The sequence below is a fragment of the Danio rerio genome, chromosome 4 (genome assembly GCF_052040795.2).
Source record: "Danio rerio strain M-AB ecotype USA chromosome 4, GRCz13ab, whole genome shotgun sequence".
Taxonomy (NCBI): Eukaryota; Metazoa; Chordata; class Actinopteri; order Cypriniformes; family Danionidae; genus Danio; species Danio rerio.
Window position 1 is genome coordinate 2,914,003 of NC_141024.2, and position 21,262 is coordinate 2,935,264.

A 21,262-nucleotide genomic window follows, 5' to 3' on the forward strand; every position below is an offset into this window, starting at 1 on the left:
TTGTATTCTCTGTCAAGGATATATGCAGTTTATCCTTAAAAGTGTAATTTAGTCTATTGTGCAATTAGCAAAAGAAAGGTTTCTTAGAAGGCAGCATAATGGCAAAGTTATAATGTTTTCTTGGCCACTGCAATCATGAGGCCAGAATCCACTGATGCAACATTCAGCTCACTTGCATAAAAAAACTGCTCTGTATGCAGTCTGGTTACTTTAATCACCATACATTTACCAGATTATCATTGGATAATTTGCAAATAATAATATAAAATTATGGTCCCACTTTATATTAAGTGGCCTTAACCAACATGTACTTATACAGGAGTTAATAGTTTGTTACAATGTACTTATTGTGGAAATACATGTAGTTATTGTGCACCTATGCTTAATTTAATACCTGTATGTAATTACATCTGCAATTAACTTCTGTAATTACATTTGTAAATACACTGTTGACCATCCCTTACACCTTAACCCACCCTTAAACCTACCCATTCCACCAAACCTGTCCCTAACCCAACCCCTATCCCCACTCAAGAGCACCACAAGTGTTCTCAAATACATTATGAACACAGTAAGTACATTGTATTTATTTTTTGATGCAAGTACATAGTAGTTAAGGACACTTAATATAAAGTGGGACCAAAATTATATTTTATCAGTGTTTATCAGTATATTGATAATTGACATTTCACTTGCATGCAGTGTGCATTGTTGGTTTGTCTTCTCTGTGGAGGAAATAAGGAGTGTATCCTTAAAGGGGTTATTCTGCATTTGCAAGATGAGCTTTTAACCAAATCGTTCATTTAACCAAAGTAAGGTTTCTTAGAAGGCAGCATAATACATTTATAATGTATTTTTGCCCACTCAGAACAATCTGTATTGCACTCTATGCAATTAAATCACCATATGTTTTCCAGATTATCCACCCCTGCCTTAAACCATTACTAAGTTTATTCAAGATTGTTTTAGGTTCATGTGGTATTTGTAAGGAATTGGATGCAAGCGGTTTATAAAGCATACAGTGCTTACATCTGCTGTTATGCTCAGAATTTTTTCAAGAAAGAATAAATATTTTTAAATTCTCTGAAGCGATTTCTCACCACAGATGTAGTACCCTAAATATCAGACAAGTACCTGGCTATTGTTTTTATAATGCTGTCCAGTTCATCATTAGAGGGTGGGTTTCGACCCCCTTGAGGGAACACAAGGTTGATGGGGTCAAAGAGGCGGGATAAAGACTTGGATAGGTAAGCTGCTTCATATGGCTGAAGAGAGTCCTTTAGATCCTTCTCTGGACTAGAACAGAACAATAATGTCAAAGCAGTTATTCATTTGATTTTTGGTGAATACAACAAATAAATGAAAACAAAAACGTGTTCAGGTCATTCTGTATTGTCTAATCGCCAATGTTTCCATCATCATTTCTATGTAATCAGAGTACATAGTTATTTGTGATAAACATGTAGCATGTATAGTCAAGCCCAAAACTATTCATACCCCTGGCAAATTCTGACTTTAATGTAAAAAAAGCAGAGAAATGTATGTATTTTTCCACAATAATGCCTATTGTTCATCATCTTGCTATCTTTTGGGAGAAGCTTGTGTCATTTTCTGGTAAATAAATTTCGGGCTTGACTGTATATCTCATGCTCCATTTGTATATTTACAATTTCACTGACTTAAGTCTGTTCATTTTAATAAGAGCCTGTAGATATTATTAACAACAGAGACAAAATAAAAAGCACAATAGAGTGAATGATACTCAATGAAGCTCCAACCTTCATAACTTCTTATTTTAAATACATATCAAAAACCCAAAGATTTAATTTTGCCACTGTAACAAATAGTTTTTCTAGCCGACAGCCCTTTAATTTTCCAATAATCATTCTATTTGACTTGTGTGCACCAATTGCTGATAGTCAAACTTAGATTTGACTAAATTAGACAAAGAATTTAAACAAATCAGTGTATTACACATAATGCAGATCATTGTCATTTCAGTAGTAATGATACATAATGATAGGATTAGTTGTATTGCCCAACAATAAATAAATAAAACACAAAAGTGAGTTTTTTAAATGCATGTCTTACCTGAATTACATAAAAATGATTTGCAAAATAATTATTATAATGCTCATTTTAATTTAGAGGGTTAAAAAGTCATTTATAAAATATGCACACTTCATAAAAATGACAGACAAAATATGTGTTTGTCAAAACCAGGTCAAAGAGGTCAGCAGAAACATCATTATTGTCAGAATTTAAAACCAAATCAATCTGACTTTGTAAGTGAGGGCAAAAAAGGGCCTCCAAAATAACAAAAGACAGATATATCCTTAACAAAAGCATCCCTAAACTTAATGTTTAGTGCATTATTTATGAAGTGCATGTAAATACATGTGAGCTTTTATCAGAAAGAAAGTAGCTCATAAGAGCTAAACATAGATCTGAATCTCTGCTAAATAAAATATTTAGAAATCCATTTACCCTTACATTACCCTGACACACTGAATGCATTTGCCAGTTTTCCATAAGAGGCTTTAATAATCTTGGCATTAATTGCTGGTTGTCATGCATTCTGACAAGCTTTTTTGGTGCTGTATTATGTGCTATGAGCAACTGTGCATAAAACATGGGCTGTTTAGGGGACAATCGTGATTATGGCATCTGGCTGTTTGATCAGAGTAGAGGCAGAAACGTTGTTGCACTCTGAGAGATTGTTTGACAATGTGTCTGAGCTTAGAAAGCCTTCTCTGCTTCCTAATGCATCTCTCCATTCAGGTGCAAAGCAGAAATGCTGTCTGATTGAAGAGAGCAGTTTTGAGAGCACTTTGCGGGTAGGAGGAATCTTTGTTGGCCAACAGAAACGATGCAAAAGATAATAGTTTTTCTAAATAAGGAAGCTTTGGCTTTTATGATGGGAAATCATAGCATTTCCGTTTACTTGCATTCAGCATGTTAAATCCAGCGGACGTCAGTGATTGACAGATGCAATTTAGTTATGAAGATAAGATAATACAATCCTCATATTCTACTAAGACGATTGGTACTGATATTCCAGTATTGTGACAGCACTAGTGTGTATCATAGCAGTACTCACTCATAATCTGGTTTGGCGTGTGTGAACAGATCTTCAGTATCATTCTCTGTTGCTGGCAGTTCCACATCAAGCCCTGCACCACTGCTCACTAGCGCCCCCTGTATGCTCGCACTGTATTGCTGCAGCCGCTTCCACAGCTCATTATAAAGCCTCAAGAGCTTGGGATACTCTCCTTCCAGAGCCTGCTTTAGGAAGGTTGATGCTGAAAACAAAGGAGTACATATAATAGAGAATGCATTTAAATAGGGAAGGTAGACACACAGATAAATTCACGTTTTACATGTTTGGTATGATAATAATGTAACCCTCTGGTTTTACTAGCCACACTGTAAATGAGATTTCCTGCATTGGAGGCAGTTTCACTAACAAGCACGCCAAAGACCACAGCCATTAGTATGCTTCTTGAGGTCAGGGAAGTGAGGTTTACAAACACAGCTCTTTACTAGCTGGCCTTCATTATAATTGCAATGTAATTGTGTAATTTACTCCAACATGAAGCAAGATTTATATCATCTAAAACATGTATTCATGTGCAAGCAACCTGATTTCTGATGTTGCTTTAGCATCTATTGTTGTATACTTCAAAGGGATGCATCAAACTCTAAAGTGCATGTAGTCATCAAGAAAACCTGATGTGAGCTTTGAATGCTTTTATATTTTAAATAAATATTTTTCATTGTGTCCTGTCAAGTGGTTTGAAATGTGCATTTTTATTCGATGTTTGACGTGATCTCAACTGAAACATGAAGAGAGGGCGGGACATAAAGTAGCTTTTACCCTTTTAAAAACAGCCAATAGCATTTTGTTTTAGAACAGATTGAGCTCAAGTGCATTAAATGAAATGCTAATGGGAAGCATCTTGAAGGAGGTGGGGCATGTTAGATACTAGAGAGCATTTGATTGGTCAGAAGATCTGATGAGAAACTGAAGTATGAGATGACGTGAGAGAAATCGTTGATCCATTTTGGTAAAAGTGACAAATTGCAAGCTTTGGATGTTTATATCAGATTCATGACTTTTTTTATACTTTATTTTTATTTCTCTTTTTTTAAAAAGGAAGAAAAGGGTAAAGAAAAAAAATACAAATAATAAATAATGAATTAAAAAATACATAAAAAATACAATAACACACAGTTGACTGGTCACATATATCCTTACAGGTCACATTAACAAATACATTATAGAAATCCGTTTACACTGTGTAAAGTCCTAAGTACAAACCATTTCAACCAATACTGCAGGTATTTGTTCATTTGTAGTTTTAAAGAAAAAGTCATCCTCTCCATATTTTGAACATTAGATTTTGTAGGGGGTTCCAGTTGTTGACACTTTTGAGTTACAGTTTTCTTACTGGTTGCTAGAAGTATTTTTAATAAATACTTGTCTTTTACCGATAAGTTGGCTGCAATATTTCCCAGATAAATTGTAAAAGTAAAGTCAACACCATCACCAAAAATATTTCGGATTACTTGCATTGCGTCCTGCCAGTATGACTGAATGGCTGGATAACTCCAAAAAATGTGAAAGGGGTTTGCTAAGTCTTCTCCACATTCCCTCCAGCACTGCCCCCTGTCCTTCTCCCGTGTTTGCATGCATGTTAACTTAGGGGTTAAAAAGTATCTGGTAAGATTCCTTCAGCAAAAATCTCGCCACATACCAGAGCTGGAAGAGGTGGCCTGTACTGTGCAGATAATCAACCAGTCTTCCTTTGAGATAACTAGGTTGGATTCTCTCTCCCATTTTAGTCTGATGTCATTTGTTGAGCGTTCCTTGGTGGATTAGACTGCAGAATACATTTTTGAAACAAGTCTCCTATTGTCTTTGTCCTTGTAGATCAGGTTTATATCTTCTAAATGCAAATTTCATGTTTTGGAGCACACTAGCTTATAAATATCCTTAAAACAAACATACCAATACTACTTTATTGCAATTTTACAGAACATTTAAGCTTATATATCAATACTAACAGCCCAAATAAAACAATACTTGGATCAAGCAACTTGTATTAAAAATGCCTGTTTAGAAAAACTAAGCAAATTTAGATTCATCTGTAGGCTAAATTGTTTTGAATACCATTTGATTTTAAAAGTGTTTGTTATTATGACAAGCAGTGACAGGAACCTACAAATAATCATTGTTTTTCAGTGCGATGAAAAACCACAAACCCCAAAAAACAATGTCAAAAATAAAATAACAATAAGAGAGTTGCAGAATGAGAGAGTCAGATGGAATTGCATAAAAATACCTCTTCATTAATATGGTAATAACCCAACTTTACAGGTGATTAAATGCTGGAATATTATGCAGATTGTTTCCTATGCAGATTGATTTGATGAATGCATAATTGAGTAGTTCAAAGGCGTAGGCACCTTAAATGGTTTCAGTCGTCAATGTTTTGCCAGAATCTGAACAAAGACGAGCCGTAGTAGTTCTACTCTACTGAGTGGTGTCAGTAAGCTGTAGCCATGCTCTGCTGACACTTTATTTCTGAATTATTGCCGGTGGTGAAGCTTAAATTTTCTCACTTCATAAATCTGCGATGCAGCAGTGTTCAAACAAAACCCTTGACTGTCAGGAAAATCTTTCCTCAGGGTAGGTGATGAGGTGCATACAAAACCAACAAACAAACGTCAATGTCAAAATGGTGGAAAATGCATTGACTTGTAGTGTTAGTCAAGGGCCTGGGATTGCCTTTCATGTTGTAATAGAATAATAAATGGAGAAAAGACACTATAAACAACAAAACTGACATTAAAACACCTATTACTGTTAGTAAAACAATAAATAGTTCCAAAAGGGTTAGCGCAGTGGTTCTCAAACTTTTTTCACCAATTACCACCTCAGACAAAAATGGTCTCTTCATTACAGCACCACCATAATATAATGACCGGTATTGAAATACAGTAGTGTAGTAGGCCTAATTAAGCAGCTACAGCACTGCACAGTTCAAAAACGAGGCAGAATAATCCCTATTGATAAGAATATGTATTATTGTCAGCCATTTTAAACATTATAAATAGTTTGAACATTAACTGTGCGTGCAGACAAAAAACTTCACAGTTTATATATATATATATATATATATATATATATATATATATATATATATATATATATATATATATATATATATATATATATATATTCAGTATACACATTTTTTATGCATTTTGAAATTTAAGTTACACGTATATGACATATTTGTATATCTTTGGAAAATAAACATTTACTTAAAAATGTGTATACTGAATATATATATATATATATATATATATATATATATATATATATATATTCAGTATACACATTTTTTATGCATTTTGAAATTTAAGTTACACGTATATGACATATTTGTATATCTTTGGAAAATAAACATTTACTTGTATTTTAAATATATGATTTGGAACTACTTAAATTAGAAATTAGATCTGCTGCTCATCATGTACAAAAGCGAGTGATTAATTGCATATATAGTGCTTGACCAATTCATATGTGCTGTATTTTTGTGGGAATGAGATTACAGGCCCTATTGTTTTGATGTGTTGCAGCACGCTGTTTAAATAGCAAATGCATTTGCCCTCATGTGCACCCATAGGCGTTCTGGTCTAAAAAAGGAGGCGTGTTAAGGCGGGTTGCTATTTTTAGGAACTATAATAGGCTGCACAATAGACCAGATCAAAGCAGGTCTAAAGACCAGCGTAGACCGCGTTAGTTGTGCGCTTCACTTGCACATTGCTTAATACACACAGGATGTACAGCAATACCCAAATATCTTTACAAATGAAAAATAGTTAAAGGATTAAAATTTTACAAAACATTATTTTCCAGCCTATATAAGTATAAAAACCACGCCTTCATGCCTTCTTCATCTCGGGGCGCTTTTTTAGTTTATTCATGACAATTTGCTTTTGTATAATGTTTTATCATTAGCAGTATTATTTACTATTTGCATATTTACATTTGTTTTATTAAAAACAAGCCTAGATTTGCCCACCTGCAGGTTTTAGACCATATGGGGCACAGCATATGTATTTGGATATAACGTTTTTGAACACACGTCGTTATTATTGTTCATTTATTCGTTTGCTGGAAATTAAAATTTAGAAATAGTTTTGAAACAAATCTTTGCGCTTAATAAACAAAATTAATTATGTAGGTTAATGAATATCTGTGCCTACAACACTTTTCTCTATCCACGAGAGCGAAAGTGAAAGTAAAGAATGAGGAGGCTCATCTCTTATTCTCGTCAAGCTCGCGTACCACAGTTTGAGAACCACTGGGTTAGAGCAATTCACAAAAGAATTCACTGAAAAAAGACACCTACTGTTAAAAAAATACATATCGTTTAAATTAACTTAATTATTTATTTATTTTTTTACAATTTTAAGTGGATTAAACATAAAACAATTACGTCGTCCTCCCCCAAAAAACTCAAGAATTGTGTTGTTTCAACTTATTCTGAATAATATAGTTTGAACAAGCAGCAAAAGCCATTTTTTTGAGTGCTGAGCAACACAGTCTTCATCCTTTGACCTGCTCTTTCAAAGGCACACAGTTCAAGAGAGAATTCTGGGAAGAGGGAGGAAGCTGTTAGTGGTCACAAAACGTATTTTAGGACAAAGAGGGAGTGATAAATCATTTATAAGCAGATCTTTTTTGAAGGCTTGCGGAACAGTGAGGTCTCAAGACAGAGTCCATAACAATCGACCTGAGAACTAAAATGTCTTCTGAAGGCATCTTGGAAACGTAACAGTTTGCATCTTCGCCTCAAACGTTCTCATTTTGTGATGTGCAGAGAGAGACAGAGTAGGCCCCCTGGGGTCAGGAGGATATAAAAGCAAGTTTGATTGAGAGGTTTCAAATCAGGATTGATAAAGGCTTTGAAGAGGGAAGCATTTGGATAATGAAAGTGATGCAGAGGCTTCTATTTGCTTTCTATTGATCATGCGAGTGAAGCACAAAGCATCATTAGCTCATGATAACAAAAGCAAGGATCAATAGAGCCAAGGTCTAAATTACAGTGGCCCTACAAGGAGGACGTGCGGGCTAAGGTCTTAAGCACTTTAATCAAGATGGGCACCATCATAATAAACCAATTTTCTCTATTAATTAGATGATATTGTAGTATAAAGTTGGTTTAATTTTGCAATATGGCCACCAAATGATGCAGATGTTATCTGTTAAGTAAGCAGATATGACTATATTGAGTCGAAGTCAAATCTATTCAATAAATATTTCGGATTAATGTCATCAAAAATCTCTGTTTACTAGGTAGACTCTTAGATAATCAGATTATTGTCTTAACCGTATTAAAATCGGAGCATTAAAATCATACAAACGTAGTCCATGTTAGTTAGAGAAGGAACAGGTTAACAGAGTCTTCTCAAAAGCAATGCCAGAAGAGTGTACGTGGGTAATAGAGTTTGAATCCGACTGCAATGTGATGAAAAGAAAGCAAGAGCGGAGGAGAAGAGAGAGACGAGGCGCAGGAGGGGAGCTTGTGTAACACACTCGCACACAGAATGAGCTTTTGAGATGCATGGCGGGGCATCGTCTTAAACAAAAACCTCAGACTGAGACTCACCAGCTGTGGCTTTCTGTAGCTCCTCGGAGAGCGTCTGAGTGACTGAACTCCAGAAGGTGTGCAAGATGTCAGGCTGCCCATCCTGATAAGAGAAAGAGAGAAACACACGGCACGCATCAGCCAGAGATGAACTTTAGCATAATAGCCTTTGACACACATCATAACAAAAAATGCATTAACATGCTGTTCAAACAAAGCCTGTCTTTAGAGGCACCAACCAACAAAATCTCTCAGACAACACTCAAACAAGATTTTCGCTGCTTGTTAAAACGAAATCAACGCAATTCTTGAGTTGTTTTTTGGATAACTTAAATGTTTTACATTCAATACACTTAAATTTATAAAACAATTAAGTAAATTTAATTGATTTGTATTGGGACAACATAAAGGAATTGTGTAAAACCTGTTATGTTTTACTGTATATTCCCAGTTTGCATTTCATCCTTGGTTAAATATTAGAATCATGGCAATTAGACTCATTTTAATTTTTACTCCATTTACTTGCAAACTGATTAGGCTACTTCAGACTACTTGCATATAGTAGTATTTAGTTTAATATACAATGCATGCTATTAACAAACTATTAAAGAGACTAATGCCTTTAAAAACTCCTAGTTATCTTCATATTAATAGTAAGGCAGTAGTTGGATTTAGGTATAGGGTAGGATTACCTACTTTTACTCCCAGTTACTTTTATATCAAAGTTGATATTTAGATGCACCATGTTGGTGTTTCGTAACATCTTACTTTTACGAGGTCATTAGCCCAATGCTCAACCCCCAACCTGGAGAACCAGGACATACACCACAGACATTTTAGCTTGCCCAATTCACCTAAAGCGCATGTCTTTGGACTTATTGGGAAAACCGGAGCAACCGAGGAAACCCACACCAACACGGTGTGGTAATATTAATTTATTTAATCTAGTTCCAAATTAACAATAATCTTTATCTGAAAAGTTATATTCTTTGGTTTTTAATTATCTCATGTCATTCTAAACTCTAGCTAGGATGTGACAGACATCAAAACCTCTTGCTTCCTGAGCACTGGCTGTACGAAAGTGACGCAAATGCTAAAGGCAGGGTCACAACAACTGTGCCATTGTCTTTGGGTGATAGTTTCAAGGTGGTCAGGGTAAATGAAACCTTAGGATCTATTCAAAACCCTTAAACAAGATCTTTAACTAAAACTAGTCATGCCTGTTTTCTATGTCCCCACCGACAAACTCTGCCCCCTCCTTAAACACATAATAGACAGGACATCTTTTACTCATTTCAGACTTGATTACAGACTTGTGATAAATCTTGGAGACTGCAGACTTGTAAGAGACTCCTGTAGGCTCTTGCAGACTCGTGGACAGCGGTGTACGCCAGCGTCTCATGCTGTTTGACTGCAAACTAGGCACATCTTGATTTTTGCTGGGGCGTTTTTAATTCTATTTATTACACATTGAACATGCACACATAGATATTGTTTATATAACTGCAGGTTAACTATGCTTAAATATAACAACTTTAACTGTTAAAAGCTATTAGTTACTAGTTAATAAAGTTTATCAATTATTAACTAATAAAATTATGGTATCTAATAACCTTTTCCCAATTTGATAGTAATGCAATAATGTGCACCTTTTGTAAATCTGCTTTGAAACAATAATCATTGTAAAAAGCGCTATACAAATAAACTTGAATTTAATTAAATGTGACTTCAATCTGGTTAGGCTACTTATGATTATTTACATATAGTAGTTTTAAAGGGGAAACTTTATTAAATGTACAATTTACACTATTAACAAACCATTAACTAAGGCTATTACCTTAATAAAGTCCTAGTTATCTGCTTATTAAAAGTTAGTAAAGTGGTAGTTAGTTTAGGTATTGAGTAGGATTAGGGATGTAGAACATGACGTGCTTATAAACAGTTAATATCTTAATAATAGGCAGGTAAATAAACAGTAGTTATTATTGTGAATTGTTTCTTAAACTAAAGAGTTGCTGTTTTAAAAGTTCATTTAAAAATGGTCACCTGAAATAAATGATAACCATGAGAAAATTTGACTGACGTTTATAGTGGACTTTGAGGTAAACAATACATAACATATATCACAAAGGGTTAGAATAGCAGCCCTCAGACAACTCTCAGAATCTCAAAACTCAGACAACGCTGGCATTAGACGTCATTGGCAGAATAAAGACTGTCTGAGCCGTGTGAGCATTTGTGTGTAAATAGAGAAGTCTATGGCAAATAATCATTTAGGAATCATAACAAAACAAATATGGTCTAATGCTGATGGACATGTGCTGAAGGTGCCAGTCTACTTGATGCTCGCTGTGTGTGAGTGTGTGTAAAGAGCCTGAAGTGTCTCAGGTTCAGACATTTAACAAGGCTATAATAGTTCATTACATCCTATTGCTATTGACAATGAGTGCAAAATTGATCGTCTTGAAATCTAATTTAGTCAATTACATTATAGACTAGCTGAATTCAGTCCGCTTTACTGAACAATGGACTTTGTGTGCCTGATACAGTGTGTAACTTACATCAGAACAAGATGTACAGTGATTGTATATCTAAAATTAATTTAAATGGTGTTAGTCAGAAATTATATCTTTTAGTAAAGACCACCAAGCCATTAGATATCAGCCTGCCCACTACTCTAATCACCTGCTCTGTCCTGTCCTACATTAATTGCATGGCTGGATACACAAGAAACAAGCAGAATAAATTCTTCAGTTATCAAAGTAAAGGACACAGCAGGTAAAACTCTGCATTGGCAAATCAGAATAGATGTTTTTATTATTTTAGATGCATTATCAGCTTATGTTTTTACTGTTGTTAATGCCCCATATTGTCACACACCAACTTAATAATTGTTTCACATTTTAGTTCATGCTAGAAGTCATGTCAGATTATGACTGTGATATAAGGATTATTAGGTTGATTATTTAGTGGTAGGGTTATTATTTAGGGGAGAACATGGCCATATCATCCTGCAGCCCAAGACCGGTTACTCACTGAAACTAAGCAGGGCTGAGCCTGGTCACTACCTGAATGGGAGACCACATGGGAAAACTAGTGGTGTTGGTGAGGCCAGCAGGGGGCGCTCAACCTGCAGTCTGTGTGAGTCCTAACACCCCAGTACAGTGAAGGGGACACTAAACTTTTAGTGGGTGATGTCTTTCGGATTAGACGTTACACTCTCATTAAAAATCCCATGGCACTTCTTGTAAAGAGCAGGGGTGTAACCCTGGTGTCCCAATTCCCTCCATTGGCCCTTACTCATCATGGCCTCCCAATCACCCCCATCCACCGAATTGGCTCCAACACTATTTCTCCACTCCACCAATTTCTGATGTGTGGTGAGCGCACTGGTGCCAATGTCTTATAATGTGCCTTAAATCCATGCAACTCATGAAATATGTTAGAAAAACTGCTCTTTTACTCCTTATAGAATAGGATAACTTAAACTAGGACTAAGCAGTGACCTCAGAATTTAAGATGTTGTAGGTTGTTCTTTAATTTTGATCTCCAAAACATTGGAGATTTTATACAAGTGCATAAAATATATATAAGTAAGGACATTTGTGACATTGAGCTCTAAGGAAAAGGCCACAAAAGGTCTATTAAAGTTCACCACCAGATAACCTTTTGTGCATCACGAAACAATCCCGGATAACATGGATCATCAGGTTTTGTAGCATCCATGCCAAATTGACTGCTGTATCACTAAAAAGAATAAAAGAAAGCCCAAAAAAAGCACTTTCTTAAACAAATACTTACATTTTTATATCATTTAATGCATGTTTCATTCAATCATTGCTTATTTTGTACACTTCCAAATAGAGTGGCGTGTATTCAGCGCTTTATTGATGAAATCAACTGTTTATTTTTGCTTCAGTAAAACACAAGTCAGTTTCATGCATGCTCCACTACTTCAAGCGATTGCTTTTCTTGTTGTCGATTCGTATTTCACATTTCTGACACCTGAAGTGAACAAGAGTGCCATCCATGGAGATGAACTCGTGCCAGAGATGCCAGAAGGCTTGTTTGCTACATAAAAGCAGCTGGGAATCCAACGGGAAGGTCTGTTTTACTTGTGTAACTGTTAAATGTAGCGGTTTGCAGGTTTAGTTTTCCGATGGGTGCGTGTGTGTGTGTGTTTGTGGGGGGGTGTTTTTGCCACAAATAAAGGTGTGAGATTGTGGGAGTTTGAAAACAGCTTTCAAAGCGGAGGCAGAGATAGAAAACAAAAAAACAAGACATTCACCCACCTTTTCCAATCTCCAGGGAATCTGACAGCAGTTTTGTTGTGCAGTACACTGACTCCTGCAGAAGGTTCCTGTATGTTTTCCTATACTGCATATGCAGGCAATTTCTTGCATGCACCCGGTTAAACTCAAGAATCAAAGGCGCACTAGGAATATTTACAGGTTTTTGAGGCAGCAAGAGAGGTGCTCACCCTCAAAAACCTTTCAGAGGGCCTTTTAAATGCCGGGTGTCTCTTTCATCTCCAGCTGACAGCTCTCTGAGCACCCGATGACACTCTGTCAGTCATTCTGGCTAGTTTAAATTTCAAGTTGAACTTTTGATAAAGACAATTTTTTTTTCAGCGTTTGTGTGCTTAAGATGCAAACAGCAGCTAAAGCAATGAATTAACATAAATGCAGGTTGTACACTGTTAAAATAAACGCTTGCTTCTAGTCCAAATATCTAAATATTCCTTGATCAAGAAGCAATTTAGTTAGAAGTAAAAATAGGTCATTCATTTTCTTTTCGGTATAGTTTCAGGGGTCGGTACAGCGGAATAAACCGCCAACTTATCCAGCATATTTTTTACACAGCGGATGCCCCTCTAGCTGCAACCCATCACTGGGAAACTCCCATACACTCTTACATTCACACATATACACTACGGCCAAATTAGCTTATTCAATTTACAAATAGCGCATGTGTTTGGACTGTGGGGGAAACCGGAGCACCCAAATGAAACCCACGCAATCACAGGGAGAACATACAAACTGACCCAGCCGGGGCTCGAACCAGTGATCTTCTTGCTGTGAGGCGATCATGATACCCACTGCGCCACTGTGACACCCTTAAATACTGTTTTGTTTTCAGAAATAAGAAATTGAAATGAATGGAGTTTTTCCCCTAAAACAAGTTAAATAATCTGCCACTATAAGGCAAATAATCTAATTTCATGCTCAACATGAGATTATTTTGCTTACCCTACTAGCAGATTACTATTAATAGAAAAAAGTCACGTCATTTAAACTAGTTCTGAAAAGAAAGTGCCTCTTGAATTAAGAATTTGTAGATATTTCGACTAGAAACCAAACAAAGAAGCTCTAAAGCTTGCAATAAAGCATGTTTTATCTTCATGCTTTCATCTTGCTGTAATTTTCTTTAAACAAAAATCAGAGAACAGAAAAGTGGCCAAATTTTGCACTAGCATCCCCAACTCAAATCAAACTTTTGTGAAAAGAAAAGGTCCATGGGAGACAGTAGAATGTGTTTCCATGGAAACGCCCCCACCTGCCCCCCATTCCTGCAGACCTCAATCTTCTGACCGAAAATCTCGATTTCCAAGAGGTGATTAGAAGCCGCTCAACTCATCTCCCCCAAAACTGTTTACTGAGTAAAAACAGCAGAAATACAGAGACTGCCGAAATTGGCAGTATATTTGAAAACAGACCCTTTCTCTTTTGCACAAAACACATACTATGGCTATGTTCATAACCTAATTTTAGTGCGCTGTGGTTTTTCGATATGCAGCAAAATGCATTAGTGTATAGTAGTATAGTATGCTGCTGTTGCATCAGGCTTAAATGAGCAAATGCTAGGCAGTTTTGTAAAACTGCGTTATTGTAATATATAAATAATCCCCAAATAAAATGTAAAAGATAAATAAATCTTTTCTCTTTCGCACAAAACACAAATTATGGCAATTTTAGCACATTATTGCACGTTTTAATATATGCACAGAAAACATTAGTATGCAGTAGTACAGTATGCAATGTTGTTGTTGCATTATATCAGGTTTAAATGAGCAAATGCCATGCAGTTATTGTGAAACTGCATTATTGTAATCTAATTTGTCTGTCGTGTGAAGCAATGGCCATATCTCTTAAGGTCAATCCCTTCCATGTCAAAAAAAATGTTTAAAATAGGTCCCGATTCCTATTCAGATTACTAGTCTATGCACAATATTAGCTTTGCTGGTTATGGTTTGAGAAAATGCATTGCTCAAAGGCCATTTCTAATTTCCAACATTACATGCTCTCTTTGAAATCTATCGTGTGAAATCATGCCACTCGTTCCCTAAATGCCCCTATAACTGTTCTGATCTCACAGTTTAGCCCTTCAGTTAGCAGAAAATAGCACCTTAATTACCGGCTGCAATTAGCCAAATTCGCCACTGAAGGATTTGAGAACCACGGATGTCAGACCAAACCAAAAGGGGGGAAATGCACTGCATATGCCTTTACATCACTCTTGTCACTCAGTATACATAAAATACAATCTACAAGCATGGATAAATACATTAAAGAAAAAAATTGTTTTATGGTTTTAACAGTAATTGAATTACCTCATGTAAAATAATAGTGCATAGTGCTTTGCTGTATAAATTCAATAAAATTAATTGTTATTAAACTTACAAACAGTATACTTGCATTTAGCATCACATGCATATCCTGTGATGTGACTATTGATGTGATATATTGATATATTGTGCAGATCAACTCCTACTAGTTCACAAAGTCACCCAGAGCCAAGCGGGGAATGTAGATAAAAACGGTCCCAATGCTGTCTGGCTGAAAAAAAGTGTGTGTTGGATAAATGCGTGTATGCATGTGTGTATGCGTGTGGGCTAGATAACCTTGTCACAGAGGGGCCAGCCACCTGCAGACACCAATTAGGATGTCATTTACAGCTAATGTGCCAGCAGCCACTGAACCAGCAGGGGCTATGCGGACAGGTCAGCAACAGGCAAGGGCAGCATATACAAAAATCCTTTGTAATAAATCACTCCATATCAAGGACAAGACTTTTCTCACATGGGATGATATGCCAGAACGATCTCACGAGGAAACATAACCATTTTAAGTTTCATCAGTTTAGTGGCTAAATTCAGTCATATAAAAATGTATGATTTTCAAAAGGAGTCTTTGTAAGGAGGCCCCTAAATAAACCGTCATTGGGGGATGAGCAAATCCTACTAAACTGTACAAATAAGATCATACAAATTCATACAATTTAGCCACCACTAAATCAAAAAGTTACAAATTGCCATGAGATATAGCATTTGCTATGCACAATATTGCTAAACATAAATTCCTAATGCAAGTTTATAATATAAACCTTTTTTGTTTTAAGTATGATCTTATTTTACATCCCTAATCCTACCCAATACCTAAACCCAACTACCACCTTACTAACATTAAAAAAACAGCTAATTAGGAATCCGTTGAGTTAATAGTCTTGGTTAATTATTTGATTCATTTTGAATCATTTTAATAATAAAATGCAAGGTTCCACACAATTCATTCACGTTATCCCAACACAAATCCATTACGTTAACTTAACAAATTTTGCCTTACTAACAATTAATAAGCAACTAATTGTTAGTTTATTGAGCTAAATGTCTTGTTATGTTAAAAATGGTTTGTTAATAGCTTGAATTGTAAAGCTATGCAACTTAATCATGACATGTAACTGCAAATACACTCAAATGAAAAATGTAAATTTGGCTATGCACAATATTGCTATACTGAAATTCCCCTTATACAAGTGTAGCACTTTAGATAAAACTGGCTTATTACTAATAAGATGTTAACTGTTATAAGTATTAGAGTCTAAAGTTTAAGAGTCTAAAGTAAAAAGTATCTCATTTTACATCCCTAATACCACTTAAACCCAACTTACTAACAATTAATAAGAAGCTAATTGACTTAGTTAATAGTGTGAATTGTGCATTAAAATAAAGTGTGACCCATTGCAACTTAATCATGTTATGTAACTGCACATCTACACCAATGAAAAATGGAAATTTAAAGCAAAGAAAAGAAAAAAACATAATATCCATATCTCACCTTGATGATCTCATCGATGAAGCACACGTGAGTCACTGGATCCCTCTTTTTTGTTAGAACCTTCTGCAGGTGCTGAACCTGTTGAGGAATATAGTAATGTTTAATGACCCTTCAGAGTAACACTGAATATAAGCACAGAAATGAGTGTAATTTCTAGAGAAGTCTTTGATGAAGAGCTTTTGATATGTTAATAAGCGAAACTTGATTTTGTATTTATTTTACTATTTTGTCTACCATTATTTAAAGGATAATTCTTATTAATTTTAAAATATTCCACATTTTACACATTTTTAACCATATATTTTTGTATTTTAATGACTAATATCTAATTTCTTTTATCTTTGTCATGATGACAGTAAATAATATTTTACAAGTTATTTTACAAGATGCTAGTATTTAGCTTAAATTGCAGTTTAATAAGAGTAACTAGGCGACTCATTAAACAACAGTGGTTTGTTTTGTATATATATTTAATAATGATTAAATATGAATAATATTGACCTGTAAATTAATTTACAGAATTTAAAAACTGCTTTAATTCCAGCCCAACCAAATGAAATAAGATTTTCTCTAGAAGAAACAATATTACAGGAAATACTGTGAAATTTTCCTTGCTCTGTTAAACATAACTTGCGGAAATATTTGAAAAATAATTATAATTTCACAGGAAAGCTAATAATTTTGCCGTCAACTGTATATACACAAATATATCAAGCATCCTCTGTTCGCCGTACCATCTGCACTAGAGGCACAAAGTTAATTTTAAAGCTTAAATCAAGCTTAACATGTCAGGGCTTTACAAGTGAACACCAGAAAATGGATGGGCACATGGTAATACCACAGCCATCTGTGAACTACTGGTGTTTTGCCTAATCACGTTAATAGTGTTTCATAACATGCAGCATCTACGTAATGAATGTCTGCATACCTGACCACACGCGGCACAGATCTGGTCCATTAGTTTCTCCAAATTCGTCCAAAGAGCAGCTCGAAATGCAGCTGTGTTTCCAGGAGTGGGCATGACTGCTCTGCCAGGGGCACCTAAACACAGCGCACACAAAAAGCAACGAAATAAACCACAAACACACACAAATAACATACTCCAGCATGAATGCACTACACTACAAACCTCTGGTGTTGGAAGGCTGAGTAAGGACCTTAATGTCTAAGGCATTAACGACGTTCTCTTGAACAGATGTCCTGTATCCGTCGACCACACTTCTTATGGTCTCTCTCAGATTTCCAAGGTTGTAAAACACTTGTAGGGCTGTCCCCACCTGAGATGGATTCTGTGGGGTAAATAATAATAAACATCCATCAATCAAAATTGGTTTTAACAAGAAGAAAACGTGGGGTCACGGTAGCGCAGGGGCTAGCACGATCACTTCACAGCAAGAAGGTTGCTGTGTCAAGCCTCAGCTGGCCCAGTTGACATTTCTGTGTGGAGTTTGCATGTTCTTACAGTGTTGATGTGGGTTTCCTCCTGGTGCTCTGGTTTCCCCCACAGTCCAGACACATGCAGTACAGGTGAATTGGGTAAGCTAAAATTGTCTGTAGTGTATGTGTGTGAATGAGAGTGTATGAGTGTTTCCCAGTGATGGGTTGCAGCTGGAAGGGCATCCGCTATGTAAAACATAGGCTGGATGAGTTGGTGGTTCATTCCGCTGTGGCAACTTCTGATTAACAAAGGGACTAAGCAGAAAATAAATTTAATTAATGAAGAAGAAAACGTACACAGTGTGAATTGCAATATGCTACAAGGGAAAGTTCATCCAAAAATGAAAAGGTACCCATTATTTACTGATCCTCAAGTGATTGCAAAGCGTCAATAGTATTTATTTTTCCTACTATGGAAGTCAGTTGTTAACGATTTTTTAAAAATATCTCCTTTTGTATTCAACAGACGAGAATGATAAAGGTCAGAAACAAGTAAAGAGTGGGTAAATAATGATATAATTGTCTTTTTTTGAGTGAACTAACCCTTAATCTCATGCAATACTGTGGGGTAAACAGAAGCAAGGCTGCAAGCTTCCAATGTGATTATAAAAAAAAGTTTTTGAGAAAGGTTTCATTGTGGAGTACAAATGATGTGGGATTTTAGTGGTTTTGAGCAGGGGCTTATATTGGAGTAGAAATTATTAAGGATTTTAATGGTTTTGAGAAAGATATGAGTAGAACTGATGTGGGAGGCAAAATACACAGAAATCAAAATGCATAAAAATATGCCCGGCCTGCTTTGCATTCGCATCTCTGGTTCTAAGTCCTATCTACACCTGAGACTAGTACTCTCTGCATGAGGGCACCGTGTGCAGCACCGATTGACGTCACAGTGCTCAACACCGCTAGAAAAGTAGGTCAAATTCAATTTCTTAAAATTCGACTGTCTCAGCTTAGCTGTGACGACAGGACATTGCCTTTAATAAATGCAACATGGGAAGTTCACCATTGCTGCATTTAAAGCAGCTCTAGCAGACGGTCCTGATCTCTGATCCTGCCTTTAATTTAATCTCTCTTAAAACCACGTCCAACTTCAATCTAATTCCCAGTGGATCAAAGACGATCAGGTCCAGTCCCTCTGCTTGGAAAACTGCAGGTGAATGGATATGAATGCCACAGATGTGCTCATAACGAAAACAAAAAAGCAGACGAGAGGAAGCGTTAATCCAGTAAATCTACCCCTTTTCTGTATGCACTTGACTAATGGTGCACAGATTGAGTGTAATAGGAAGGGGTGGTGGGATAAAGCCATCAGTGCTGGATAAGTACTTGCCGGCAAGCAGCATATTCAAGCTCTAATCACGCAAATGACGGACACACATGACTTCCTTCACCCGCTCTTCAAAACCACTTGAAGGCTAAAATGAGGCCAGGACTGCAACCCCTGCTCTGATTTGCTTCCTCCCCTTCCAGCATTGTGCAAAAGAAATGTCCCCAATTCAGAAAGAGCCTTGATTTTAATGCTGCAAACAGAAGTATGAATTTCAGGGCAAAGTGAATGTTTAGAGATAAAAGTAGACTAACTAGATTGAAACATGCATACTGCACACTGCAACACTAGTGAAAACCCCAAGGGACTGTCGACTATGGTAAGTATAAGAAGAAACAGCAATCCCCTGTGACCTCATTACAGGTGTTGGTGAGGGTCCGTTCTGATTTCTGATACACGGGTGGCTGGATTGTTTTTGTAGCTTAAGATCTTAGGAAGTAAGACTGAAGGGGAAACACTGCTCCTGTTGTCAGAAACAATAGCAAAGCTTTAGTGCCAATCTCAGCTTTCCTCAGGGAGGTTCACAAGGTGTTAACACACATTTTGACAATATGACACAAGTATGTGCAATGCATGAGACTGTTTTAGAGTGTTTTTTTTTAAATTGAGATTTATACATACAGTTGAATTCAGAATTATTAGCCCCCCTAAATTATTAGCGCCCCTGTTTAATTTTTTCCCCAATTTCTGTTTAATGGAGAGAAGATTATTTCAACACATTTCTAAACATAAGAGTTTTAATAACTTATTTCTAATAATTGATTTATTTTATCTTTGACATGATGACAGTAAATAATATTTTACTAGATCTTTTTTAAGACACTTCTATACAGCTTAAAGTTACATTTAAAGGCTTAACTTGGTTAATAAGGTTAACTAGGCAAGTCAGGGTAATTAGGAAAATTATTGTATAACGATGGTTTGTTCTGTAGACTATCGAAAAAAAAAAAAGCTTAAAGGTGCTAATAATTTTGTCCCTAAAATGTTTTTTTAAAAAAATTAAAAACTGCTTTTATTCTAGCCGAAACAAAACAAAAAATGCTTTCTCCAGAAGAAAAAATATTATCAGACATACTGTAAATATTTCCTTGCTCTGTTTAACATCGTTTAGAAAATATTCAAAAAAGAAAAAAAAAATTCAAAGGGGGGCTAATAATTCTGACATCAACTGTATACATTTATACATTTATATAAAGCCTGTTTTTTTTAGAGTCTATACTTCAGTGTTTTTTCATATGTGACTCTGGATAACAAACTCAAAAGTCTTATGTTCTATAGCTAATAGCCAAAAACGCTTGGTGTGTATCAAAATTATTCATTTTTGTGAACACCAAAAATTATTAGAATATTAAGTATTTCCATGAAGAAATGTAGTAAATTTCTACCTGTAAACTCACTTTTTTTAATAGTCATTGCTAAGCACTTCACTTAGACAACTTTAAATGTGACTTTTTCCTCATATTCCACAAATTCAAATAGTCGCATCTCAGCTAAACATTGTCCTATTTTAACAAACCATTGATAAATGGAAAGCATAATTATACAGCTTTTAGATGATGTATAAATCTCAATTTAAAAAAGTCACTTATGAACGACTTTGTAGTCAGTGATTGCTGAATCCAACGCAAAAATCAACAAAAAGTCGCAAATTTTTGCTATCCTGCAAAATTATTAATTGAAATGCAAAATAATTGCAAAAAATGTTAATAATCTTATAC

At 35.7% G+C, this 21,262-nt stretch overlaps 1 protein-coding gene across 3 annotated transcripts in view; it reads right to left on the reverse strand.

Annotated features, from left to right (window-relative positions):
* cog5 (component of oligomeric golgi complex 5) overlaps positions 1-21,262 on the reverse strand; it is a 90,257-nt gene that overhangs the window by 22,791 nt on the left and 46,204 nt on the right. For 2 of the 3 annotated variants that reach the window (NM_001045144.2, XM_087247484.1), the window contains exons 8-13: positions 17,907-18,066; positions 17,706-17,818; positions 16,778-16,855; positions 8,685-8,766; positions 3,101-3,302; positions 1,135-1,296 (exon numbers count right to left, since the gene is read on the reverse strand). In NM_001045144.2, the coding sequence (NP_001038609.2) occupies positions 1,135-1,296; positions 3,101-3,302; positions 8,685-8,766; positions 16,778-16,855; positions 17,706-17,818; positions 17,907-18,066 (797 nt within the window). Of the gene's footprint in view, positions 1-73; positions 172-1,134; positions 1,297-3,100; positions 3,303-8,684; positions 8,767-16,777; positions 16,856-17,705; positions 17,819-17,906; positions 18,067-21,262 lie in introns of those variants that run through there. The other variant, XM_087247485.1, reaches the window with a different exon arrangement.